A 13,121-nucleotide genomic window follows, 5' to 3' on the forward strand; every position below is an offset into this window, starting at 1 on the left:
TGCCAACACCTACCATAGTATTGTGAACACAATAGATGTTTTCATGCCAGTAAAGTTAAGAAAACCCAGTGCTTATTTTCTTCTGTGAGTACTTTGAAATCATTCTCAAAAGGCATGGCACAGTATAATCATTAATAGTCATTTCGTGTACAGCAGGCAACTTGATAACCATAAAGATATTCTCAAAAGTGATAAATGAGTTTTGTATTTATTTGAGAAATTTTAAGACATTCAAATGCATGTACCTAAAAGTGGTCATATTTCTCATGTAAAAGTGTATCTAAGAGTAACAGTTACCTTTCTCTTGACAGACAGAAATGTAGGTAATTAACAAGAATCAGGAAAATAGAGTGACTTATCCTTAAAGATTTTCTGCAGATTCTGTTTGTACTTGGAAAATTATCAGAGTTTGGCCGAGCCTTGTGGCTCACACCTGTAATCTCAGCACTTTGGAAGGCCAAAACGAGTGGATCACGAGGTCAGGAGTTCAAGACCAGCCTGGCCAACTTGGTGAAACCCTGTCTCTACTAAAGATATAAAAATTAGCTGGACGTGGTGGCTCACGCCTATACTCCCAGCTACTCAGGAGGCTGAGGCAGGAGAATTGCTTGAACCCAGGAGGCAGAGGTTGCAGTGGGCCAATATCATGCCACTGCACTCCAGCCTGGGCAACAGAGCAAGACTCTGTCTCAAAAAAATTAAAAAAAAAAAAGAAAATTATCAGAGTTACTATTAAAATATAATTTAATAAAGTAAATGTAGACATGATTCTTGCAACTTCTTTAATCCTTTCAGAATATGGCATTTCAGGCTGAACAAAAAATAAAAGCAGATATTTTACGAAGCTTGAGTACTGAACAGCTATTCCGGTTATTATCAGATTCAGATTTGAATGTGCTGATGAAGACATTGGGACTTCTTAGAAATCTCCTCTCTACTCGTCCTGTAAGTAAAATCACCCAGGCTTCCAAATTAGCTAGCCCTGCATATGCATTGCAAGACATTGCTCTCTCTCTCTCTGCTCTCATTAACATCTGCCCATGAGTGTGATTCAAATGCTGCCCCCTTCCAAAGAAACAAGGAGTTGATGTCTAGACCTGTCACTTTCATAGGTGTTCTGGGAGCTGCTTCACCATATCGCCCCCTATTCTACACTCCTACACTGCTTATTCTGTCTCCCTCTAATCCCTGGAACAGAGGAAGACATGATCAGCGCCTACGCCTACCTTGATTTGTTACTTTTTTCTTACCTAGTATGCTGTCTAGGATGAATTTTCTCATCTGCCTAAATCACTTATCTCTGGGGCCTCTGCTTCTTTCCTGTTAGAGAATTCTCAGAGCCATTCCATAGACCACCATCTCCCTGCCCACATTTACAGGATTGACCTCTGCAGATGCCAGTGTAGAAAGCAGTGGATACATGTCAGAGTAGGAGAGACGGAGCCTTGCTGGTGGGATCCCTCTCAGTGTTCTCTAATGTTCCCCCAAGAAACAATGCAGGTGGCCTTCAGGTAGATGAGGAAATACGGGTGGTTCCCTTCTCTGTGCCCCACTTGTCTTTTTAAGTTGTCATTATGCATTTATGCTCCAAGATAGTATTAGGAAATCTACACTGTATTTTCCATGTCTCTGGCTTCCCCTATTACCCAAGTCCATTTTTTATGCTTCCTTTTTTTTTTTTTTTTTTTTTTTTGTTTTGAGACAGAGTCTCGCTCTTTCCCCCAAGCTGGAGTGCAATGGCGCAGTCTCGGCTTGTTGCAACCTCCACCTCCCAGGTTCAAGTGATTCTTCTGCCTCAGTCTCCCGAGTAGCTGGGATTACAGGCGTGTACCACTATGCCCAGCTAATTTTTGTATTTTTAGTAGAGACGGGGTTTTGCCGTGTTGGCCAGGCTGGTCTCAAACTCCTGACCTCAGGTGATCAGCCCACCTCAGCCCCCCAAAGTGCTGGGAAAGGCGTGAGCCCACTGCACCTGGCCTTTGCTTCCTTTTTCTTTAATGTATTTGGGTTTGAGGACCCCCAATGATTGTACTTTCATATTCTGTCAGGTCAACTTTATGTATGTATGTATGTGTAATGTGTATATACGTGTGTGTGTGTGTGTGTGTGTGTGTGTGTGTGTGTATGACATATTTGAAGGCAAACTGCAGCTTCAAAATATAATAAACACTGTTCTTTGGCATGTAGTTCTATATGCTATAGTGTTCTGCATGAAGCAGTTGTGAATCATATTGGTTTTAACTTTTAGAAGCCTTCTATTCATCCTATGGTCTTTGTTTCTTTGATAATTATGGATTTCCCGTTGTTTTACAGCATATAGATAAAATAATGAGTACTCATGGAAAGCAAATTATGCAAGCCGTCACTCTTATTCTAGAAGGGGAACATAACATTGAGGTCAAAGAGCAGGTACGTTGTTCCTTTTTCTTGGGGAATATTTTCTGAATGTGAGCACAAAGGAAGTTCTTAGGAGTCTCCTGAAATATTTAAATCTGCAGAAGACAGAGTGCTGAGACGGGAGATGCTCTAGAGATAGGAAGAAATATCTTCCACCATCCCTTAAACTCTCTTTAAGACTACTTCTTCCTGAAATAGAGGAAAACATGACCAGCGTCTACAGTTTTGCCCTCTGTATCATTCACTGTGTACACTGTCCCTGTTTCTACAGGAGCAGCCACCTTTCATCATCCTGGAATGAATCCTTTTTCCAGGATCACTATTTCTAGCCCTCTCTGCCGCCATGCTCTGAACTCAGAATTCCTGCAACTCACTGATAAAATAATTCCTTATCCTGGAGGTAGTTTTCATTTCTTTTCTCTTAGGCATCTTGTTCCTCATCCCATAACCCTACTTCTGTTAAGTTTCAGGAGGGCAAGTTAAGGGTAGGCATTAAAGTACGAAGCTGTGCATTTATCAAGACAGTTGGGAATTATATTGTTTTATTTTCTGGGATTTACTATGGGAGTTTTAATGTATATATTTTATTTTGCTGTAAAAACAAAGGTCCCGCAAACTTAAGATTTGAACACAGGACCAGAGGTACTGGTAATCTTCAGTTTTTTGACATAGGTGTTGGCTACATGGTTGTGTTCCCTTTCAAAATTCATTAAGCTGTAGACATACATGTATGTCTTTCTGAAAGAAACTTGCCCAAGGTCATCAGTAGAGAGTTGGACCCAGAGAGTCTAACTTCAGGGGCTGTGCTTCTCATTTTCTGTATTCTTGAGTTAAAGTAATTCAGCCAGCCTTGTAAGAACAGTCCAGGAAGTAAGAGTTGTAGGTCTTAGAAGCTGCAATTGAATTTGTGAGCAAAAAGATGGTAGATTTGATAAAGTGGTTTTAAGACAGATATATTACGTGATATCTCTTAAAATTTTTTTAAAAACTGTGTTTTGGTGAAAAAATTTAACACAGTGAAAGTATAATCTCATAAGCATCACTAAAATTAGCTGAAGTGAAATCCATTACTGAAATACAACAATGAAGAAAATACACCGTTCAAAATAAACCATTGTACTTTGAGAGGATAGGAATGAATTTTGTATATAAAGACAACTTACCTGGATAGAATTTCAGTGACTTGAAAAGCAAAGCAAGACAGAAAGGTGAGGCAAGATTTAAATTAGGGCAAAATGAAAGACCAACAACAATATTGTTTTTGCAGGACACAACGGAACTCTGTCATACAGATTTTGGAAATGATCTGGAAGTAGGCGAGTATGGGAGGCTAAACAGTCAGCTGACTAGCTGGAGGTTTAATGCTTCTCAAAAGCATCTGACAAATTATTTTTTTGACTGACGTACAATTGACATACAGTAAGCTACACATATTTAAAGTATACGGTGTGATCAGTTTTGACATGTGCATGCACCTATGAAACTGTCACCACAGACAAGATAGTAAAACATAGGTAACACTGCCCTTAAATTGGGAACAAGACAAGTATGTCCATTTGTACCACTCCTGTTCAACATTGTGCTGGAATTCCTACCAAGCACAAGAAGGCAAGAAAAAGAAAGAAAAGATATACAGATTGGAAAGGACAGTATGAATGCCTATATAGAAAATGCCATGGACTCACCAAAAAACCTAGAATTAATAAATGAGTTAAGCAAGGTCACAAGATAGAAAAGTCAGTTGTATTTTTATTTACCAGCAGTGAATAATTGGATATTGGGATATTAAACAGTACCATTTGCAGTAGCTTAGAAAAAAAAATGAAATTCTATGTATAAATCTCACAAGGATCTGTATACTGAAAAATATAAAAACACTGATAATGAAAGAAATTCAAGACCCAAATAAATGGAGAGATATACCATGCTAAAATGTCAGTTCTCCCCAAGTTGATTTATAGATTCAACACAGTCCCAATCAAAATCCCAGCATGATTGTTTATAAATATTACTATAGATACAAATATCTAAAATATGTGCCTTTACATATAGATTTTAAAACTTTATGAAAAGGCAAAAGAACTAAAAAGCCCAAACAGTTTGGAAGAAAAAACAGGAACAATTGGAGGATTCACAATACCTTATTTCAAGACTTAACTATAAAAGTACAGTAGTAATGAAGACAGTATGCTCTTAGCAAAAAAAGTTAGCACATGTCGATCAATGGAACAGATTAGAGAGTCCAGAAATAGACCCACACATATATGGCCGGCAGATTATTGACAAAGGTACAAAGGCAACTTGGTGGAGAAAGAATGGTCTTTTCAAGAAAAGATGCTATACAAGTGCCAAAAAAAAAATTAACTTTGAACTATACCAGACACTTCAGATAAAAATTTACTGATAGACATAACATAAAAGGTAAACTATAAAACTTACAGAAAAAAATGTAGGAGAAAATCTTTGAGAGATTAGGTGAAGAGTTCTTAGCTATGAAATTTAAAACATCATCCAGAAAAGAAAAGGTAAATTGGTCTTCATCAAACTGTAAAACTTCTGTGTCGTGAAATGCACTGTTAAGAGACTGAAATGACAAGCCATCCACTGGAAGGAATATCTGTGGATCAGATGTCTGACAAATGACTTGTGTCCAGAATGTATGAAGAACTCTCAAAACAAGAAAACAAACAACCAAATATAAAACTGAGCAAACAATATGAACAGACACTGCACAATAAAATATCACTATGCATCTTTTAGAATAGCTAAAATGTTTTTAAAACTAAGTACAGTTGCTAGCAAGGATGCAGATCATCTAGTGGGAATGTAAAATAATACAGTCATTTTGGAAATGGTTTGACAGTTTCTTAAACAGTTGAACATATACTTACCATATGACCCAGCAATCCCATTCCTAGCCATTTACTCACATAAAATGAAAACCTAAGTTCACACACAAAAAACTGTTCATAACAATTTTATTTGTATCACCAAAAATTAGAAGTTAACATCCCTCAACAAACTATGGTGCATTCACATAGCAGAATATCACAGTCACAATAAAGAGGGACAAACTGTTGCTATATGTAACAGCATGGATGAATCTCAAATGCATTATGCTATGTGAAAGAGCCCAGATACAATACAAAAGGCAAGGTACTATATGATCCCATCTATATGACCATCTGTAAAAGAGAAGACAGTAGAGACAGAGAAAAAAATCAAAGGTATTCAAGGCTTAAAGGTTGGGAGCAGTATTTGACTATAAAGGGATAGCATAGGACAATTTAGGGAGGGAGGTGGTGATAGAACTGCTCTGTAAATGCTGATTATACTGGTGGTTTTAAGATTCTATACATTTGGTAGACTGGGCATGGTGGCTCATACCGTAATCCCAGCACTTTGGGAGGCTGAGGTGGGTGGATCACTTGAGGTCAGGAGTTCAGGACCAGCCTAGCAACATGTTGAAGCCCTGTCTTTACTAAAAATACAAAAATTAGCCGGGCGTGGTCACGCATCTGTAGTCCCAGCTGTTCGGGAGGCTGAGGCAGGAGAATCGCTTGAGCCTAGGAAGCAGAGGTTGCAGTAAGCCGAGATCACATCACTGCACTCCAGCCTGGGTGACACAGCAAGACTCCCATCTCAAAAAAAAAAAAAAAGATTCTATACGTTTGGTAAATAAAATTACTACCAAAAGAGTGAATTTTACTGTATTTCATAATTCTGTTCTCATTTCTACAAATGAAATGCCACTTGGGATTTTAATCGTGTTGTATTTATAAATCAATTTGGGAAGAAGTGACATCTTAACAATATTGAGTCTTCCAATTCATGAATATGTTATATCTTTCCAATTATTTAGGTCTTCTTTAATTCTTCTTAGCAATGTTTTGTAGTTTTTGATGTATAGGTCTTGCGCTCTTGGTTGGATTTATTCCTAAGTATTTCATAGTTTGATTTTTTTTAAATGTTATTTTTAAAATTTTGATTTCCAGTTGTTCGTTGTTAGTATATGCTAATACAATTTTTGTGTGTCAGTCTTGTATCCTGCATTCTTGCCAAAGTCGCTTTAAGTTATTTTGTGTGGATTACTTAAAATTCTCAACAAATGATCACATCTGTAAATAAAAATAGCTTTATTTCTTACTTTTCAATCTATATGCTATTTTGTTTTCCTTGTTTCATTGTCTAGCTAGAACTTCTCCAGTGTAATGAGATGAGGATGAACATACTTGTTTTGTTCCCAATATTAGAGGAAAGTGCTCAGTCTTTCACTATTGAGTATGTGGGGTGTAGGTTTTTCATAGATTGCCTTTACTAAAGAAAAGAAAAGAAATTCTCTTTTAGTTTGTTGAGTTTTTATCATAAATAGATATTGGATTATTTTTACTTTTTTATTTTTAAACCCCAAACATGAGCCATAGGTTTTTTTTTTCAATCAGTTATTTTTTTTGTATCTGTTGAAATAGTTTTTTTTTTTTTTTTTAACTCTGATTTATATGGTGAATTCATTTGATTTGGTTTCAAATGTTAAACTAATATATTTGAGGTAAACCTAATTTAGTCATTATATATTATCCTTTAGATATATTGTTAAATTCAGTTTACAGAAATTTGGTAAGGAGTGTTTCACATTTATATTCATGAGGGGTGAGTTGATGAATAGTTTTTTTATGATGTCTTTTTCTGGTTTTGGTATTGGGATAGTGCTGGCCTTGGGGAATGAGGTGGAGGTGTTCCCTCTTCAGTTTTCTGCAATAATTTGTGAAGAATTACTTTTTTCTTCAGTTCTGGTGGAATGCTACCAGTTGGAATCTGAATACGATGACCGTTTTGTGGAAAGGTGTTTAACTACAAATTCAAATTTTTTAATAGAAATAGGACTATTCAGGTTATCTGTTTCTTGCATGAGCTTTCAAGGAATTTGCTCATGTCATCTGAGTTTTCAAATTTATTAACATAAAACAGTTCATAATTTCTTATTCCTTTTTCAAGTCTGTAGTATCCTTTGCAATAGTCCCTCTCTTGTTCTTTATGTTGGTAATTCCTTTTTTTTTCCTTGGAGACAGTCTCGCTCTGTCTCCCAGGCTGGAGTGCAGTGGCGCGATCTCGGCTCACTGCAACCTTTGCCTCCTGGGTCCAAGCCTTTCTCTTGCTTCTGCCTTCCAAATAGCTGGAATTACAGGCACGTGTCACCACGCCCAGCTAGTTTTTCTATTTTTTGTAGATACAGGGTTTCACCATGTTGGCCAGGCTGGGCTCAAACTCCTGACCTCAGGTGATCTGCCTACCTTAGCCTCCCAAAGTGCTAGGATTATGGATGTGAGCCACTGTGCCTGGCTGGTAATTCCTTTTTTCCTGTTCAGTCTGACTAGAGATTTAGCAGAGAATCAGTTTTTTGTTTCATTGCCAAAGAATCAGTTTTTGGTTTCATTGATTTTCCCACCTATTAATATTATTATTATTTTTTGAGACAGCGTCTCACTCTGTTGCCCAGGCTGGAGTGCAGTGGTGTGATCTCAGCTCACTGCAGCCTCCACCTCCTGGGTTCAGGCTATTCTTGTCCCTCAGTCTCCCGAGTAGCTGGAATTACAGGTGTCCACCACCATGCCCGGTTATCTTTTTTTTTTTTTTTTTTTTGAGATGGAGTCTCACTCTGTCACCCAGGCTGGAGTGCAATGGCACGATCTCGGCTCACTGCAACCTCCCCCTCCCAGGTTCAAGCAATTCTCCTGCCCCAGCCTCCTGAGTGGCTGGGATTACAGGTGCCTGCCACCATGCCTGGCTAATTTTTGTATTTTTAGTAGAGATGGGGTTTCACCATGTTGTCCAGACTGGTCTCGAACTCCGAACCTAGTGATCCGCCTGCCTCTGCCTCCCAAAGTGCTGGGCTTACAGGCATGAGCCACCACGCCTGGCCAACTTTTTGTGTTTTTAATAGAGATGGGGTTTCACCATGTTGACCAGGCTGACCTCAAACCCCTGACCTCAAGGGATCCACCTGCCTTGGCCTCCCAAAGTGCTGGGATTACAGGCATGAGCCACTGCACCCAGCCTGTTCTCTATTTCAGAGTTTAGCCAACTGTTTCTGTAAGAGGCAAGGTATATATATTGGATTATTTTTACTTTTTTATTTTTAAACCCCAAACATGAGCCATAGATTTTTTTTTCAATCAATTACTTTTTTTGTATCTGTTGAAATAGTTTTTTTGTGTGTTTTTTTTTAACTCTGATTTATATGGTGAATTTTTTTTTTTTTTTTTTTTTTTTTTTTTTAATTTTTGCAGGCTCTGGTCTCTAGCAACTACTCCTCTATGCTGTTATAGCCTGGAATCAGCTATAGACAATACATAAGCAAGTAGATATGGCTGTCTTCCACTAAAAATTACCAAAAGAGACAGCAGGCTGGATTTGGCCCAGACCGTAATTTACCAGTCTGTGCTCTATTTCATTGATTTCCAATTGTTCATATTAGTATATACACTAATATGCATACATTAATGGGGGGGTCATGTGTGTGTGTAGCTTTTATCTGTTCCTTAGCTCACATACTCAATTGAGTTGGCCCAATAATTGATTTCTTTTTTTTTTCTGATACAGAGTCTCACTCTGTTGCCAGGCTAGAGTGCAGTGGCATGATATTGGCTCACTGCAACCTTTGCCTCCGGGTTCAATAGATTCTCCTGCCTCAGCCTGCCGAGTAGCTGGGACTACAGGCATGCGCCACCACACCCAGCAAATTTTGGTACTTTTATTAGAAATGGGGTTTCACCATATTGGCCAGGATGGTCTCGATACCTTGACCTCATGATCCACCAGCCTTGGCCTCCCAAAGTGCTGGGTTATAGGCATGAGCCACCATGCCTAGCCTAATTGATTTTTTTAAGATTTGATTTCTTGTCTCCATAGGAATATTTACGGAGCAGTTTTGTGAGCTTCAAAACAGAACTGTACCTCACTCTTTCATGCTTTTCAATGAAGCCTGGGAATGCATGGGTGTATTCTAACACTACAAAAAGGGGAGTTACCTGTCCTGCTGACCTGGTCTATTCTGAGGGATCTTCCCTGGAATTCCCCTTTATATTCTGTTTTAGTGGGTAAGAGGGGATAGCTGTTTTCTAGGTGAGTCTAAAGGTGTTTACCATTTCTCCTCTCCCCATGAATACCTTGGTTATGAAGCCTTATTGAAATTCTTATTCATTGTTAGGATCATTTCCATTATTTCCTCTTAAGCTGCTCTGGCCAACTCATAGGACTGAGTCTTCTTGGTGAGAAATGGTGGGGAGATGGAGAACAAGAGAGTAATAAGCTATGATTCTTCCATGTGCTGCCCCTCTCCTACTTCTCAGCCAGGTTATACCTGTGTTCCCATTGATTGGCTTCATCCTCTGCATTCTGATTTTGTCTTAGTAAAGCCTGGCAGAGGCTGGTTGGTGAGGATTGGATCACTACCACTGATGAATATCATTTTGCTGGCTTGCTCTTGGAAGGTGGGGTTGTTGTAAAGCTTGCTAAGGCTTTCTATAATCACTTTAAGGAATTTGAGCAGAACTAGAAGGAGTGTGGTGTTGTGAGTCTGGTGTTGCCACATTTGGATTGCATGTCAAGACAAGTGATGGAGAGGGAGAGAGAAAGTATACTTGTAGGCTGGGCATGGTGGCTCATACCTGTAATCCCAGCACTTTGGGAGGCCAAGGTGGGCAGATCACAGGGTCAGGAGTTCGAGACCAGCCAGACCAATATGGTGAAACCCCGTCTCTACTAAAAATACAAAAATTAGCTGGGCGTGTGGCACAGACCTGTAATCCCAGCTACTTGGGAGACTGAGGCAGGGAGAATTGCTTGAACCCAGGAGGCAGAGGTTGCAGTAAGCCAAGATGATCGTGCCACTACACTCCAGCCTGGGCGACACAGTGAGACTCTGTCTTAAAAAAAAAAAAAAAAAAGAACACTCATTGTATTTAATTACCTTATCCTGTAGGCTCAGGTGGGGCTAGAATGTGGGGAGAGCAACTATAATTCAGTTGGTTCTGATGTCATCTTGAACTTGGACTCCTAAAACATTGACTGTCAACTCTTCCCCAAACTAATTACTCCTATTAATTACCCTTGTCATGCTCATGTCTGCCCCTTCATAAGATCTTTTCCACAAGAGACTAACCAAAAAGAGTGCAGATTCATTATTATTAATTTCCTTAGGGTATTGTTCCTACCAAGAAATTTAAGACAGATTCACCATGTACCAGTGCTTACATACCAGATCACCAGAAATCTGACATCTTCTCCAGATCAGATCATGTCTGTCCCACTTCATGGGCACATAAAGTCCTCTTCAACATGATCTAACTGCCCTGGAATAAAAAGTTTCCCAGTGCTTGCTTAGCTATTGGACTATACAATTTATGTTTCATGTCTACTATATCTCAAAGGCAGCCTTTTCTGGTTTCACACCTCAGGACTCACTCCCTAATAATCTAGTTACAGCAGTGTGTTAATCTAGGAGAAATAAAACCATGTACCCTTTAGGGTATTTGGGGGCTTGGGCCACTGCAAGCAAACAGTCTCCTCAGTTAGCTTAATTAACTTGTCTTGCAAAGAAAAAGTTTAAAATTGGAGAAAATTATGTGAATCTGTATCCCATCCTCATTCCTTTGAGTTATTCCTGACTGGGCTCCAGGACTGTGTCACTTCCTCCAGGAAGTTTTCCCTAACCCTTGCAGTATCCAACAAGTGCTCTTTCTTCATGCCTTCTATCTATTCTCTGTGTTTACTTCAATCACAGTGAAATGTAATTGTTTGACAGCTTCCAAGTCAGGGAGTGTGTGTTTTTTTTTTTTTTCCTGCCTCATCCTGATGCCCTACAGAGGGCATACCCATAATAGGTACTCAGTAAATGGTTTGTTGAATTGCTAAGGTTGGTACTGTTGGTATCCCTATCATAGTCCTTTCACCATTATCTTAATCTTTGCCTCCTGCTGGTCTGGCTGTGAGAATGGAACAGCTGACAAGAACAATTTTTCCTCTGAGAAGACTGCAGTCACCAGTGCAGTGGTTGTCCTCAAGGTGTACTGTCCTGCCAGCTGGCACAGGCTTCCTCCAATCTTCACATTAGGCCAGCCTGGACTAAGTTTCTTCACACATTTTTCTTCCTTTTCTCTTCCCCTAACAGGGTTCAAAAAAGTTAAAAGGTCCTAAGTGCCCATGGCTGGTGTAGCTGGTGGACAGGGTCTAGGCCTTCATGCAGAAGGTCATGAGCTTAGGAGCAAGCAGCAGGTGGAGGCCTAGGAAAGGGAGGCCTCCATAGGAGGGGAGTTGCAGCACCTACAGAGCTTCCACCAAAGAGACTGCATTGTTGAAGGAACATTGTGGTTTGTCCCAAGAGCTTGTCTTAGAAAAGAGATTTTCAAGAAAAATAATAAATTATGTTTTCTCTTTGATTTGATGGTATGACCTATACAAAATAGCTGCCTTTGCCCAGCTATGACTTAATGCCCACGAAGAAACCCCCGAAGTGTTGGGGTTCTCTTTTGCCTAAGGGAGATTTTGTTTGGGTGTGGTTACTGTTGCTAGCAATGATGTCAGCCGATGAGAAATCAGGGCATTGAGAGTGGAACCTGTGAGAATCCATGTACCTTCAAGTGAAGAATTGCCCAAGCTCTTGAGACAGCTTGACTCTGGGACTTCAGAGCCTTCCTGACTGTTGGCCCTTTGTTCTTTTCCAGACACTGTGCATCTTAGCCAACATAGCGGATGGGACAACAGCAAAAGATCTTATTATGACCAATGATGATATCCTACAGAAAATCAAGTATTACATGGTGAGCCCTTGTCCCCTTTCACCATAGGATTAGAATGTTGCGTTGTTAACTCGAAATAAATTGTGCAGAGATTTTAAAAAGAGGAAAAGAATAGACTACTCTGTGACTTCTCAGATTCAAAGAACTCTCTTCTATCCTGAAGAAAAAGAAAAAACACCAACTCCTTGAAGCTTGTACCACTTGGTAATATTATTATCTGCCACTCCACTCTCTGCCCTTGTCAGCTACTGATTGCCTCCCTCTTACTCAGTGAAGACCCGGGCTCTTGGCTTTCTCCCAGTGCTCTCCAGTCCCTGTCGTCCCTCTCAAGGCTTCAGTCGCATGGTGGATGAACCCTCTAGCCCCCTGGCCCCATAGTTTCTTTACCTGTTTGCTTCTAAACAATCTGCTACTTACTGCCATGGCCATACCCTGCATCTGATCATCACCAGAGACTGCCCATTGCCAAAATGTGGGTATCAAACAGCCCTCCACTTTTCATTCTGTCAACATCTCCTGACAAAATTCTAATCACGGAGGAAGCCTCTCCTTGTCACACCAATCTGTCTTCTCTATCCCTGCCTTGTCAGAGTTAACAACTGCAGAGAAAGGCACAGAACCCCACATGGGCACTCAGCTCCTCCTGGTGTCCTTCAGTGATTCTCAAGGAAGCTGGCAACCTCGTTCTCCGTGAGAATAGATTCTTACCTGCCCCTCATTCTTTAGACCTCACCTCTTCCCTCACCCATTACAGTTAGTGATGACCTCAGCTTTTTGTTTTATTAAGAGAAGAGAAACTAAAATCCTTCAGTGGCTCCTTGTTATACCTTGAATAAAGTTCATATGCCCTTATGATGGCCTGTCAAGTCCTACATGACCTAACCCATTCATATCCCCAACTTATCTTATTCCTCTCTTCCTTTGTTC

At 39.8% G+C, this 13,121-nt stretch overlaps 1 protein-coding gene across 24 annotated transcripts in view; it reads left to right on the forward strand.

The window, feature by feature from the left end:
- The window catches only part of ARMC8 (armadillo repeat containing 8), a 112,971-nt gene that overhangs the window by 86,591 nt on the left and 13,259 nt on the right, over positions 1-13,121 (forward strand). For 17 of the 24 annotated variants that reach the window (XR_012430739.1, XM_045386906.2, XM_074031113.1 and 14 more), the window contains 3 exons: positions 796-945; positions 2,314-2,409; positions 12,120-12,215. Coding sequence is in view for 23 of the 24 variants with exons in the window: in XM_045386906.2 (XP_045242841.1) it covers positions 796-945; positions 2,314-2,409; positions 12,120-12,215 (342 nt within the window). In the remaining variant the exon portion in view is untranslated. The remainder of the gene's footprint in view (positions 1-795; positions 946-2,313; positions 2,410-12,119; positions 12,216-13,121) is intronic. The other 7 variants (XM_074031118.1, XM_074031121.1, XM_045386911.2 and 4 more) reach the window with 2 other exon arrangements.

This window comes from Macaca fascicularis, chromosome 2, assembly GCF_037993035.2.
Source record: "Macaca fascicularis isolate 582-1 chromosome 2, T2T-MFA8v1.1".
Lineage (NCBI taxonomy): Eukaryota > Metazoa > Chordata > Mammalia > Primates > Cercopithecidae > Macaca > Macaca fascicularis.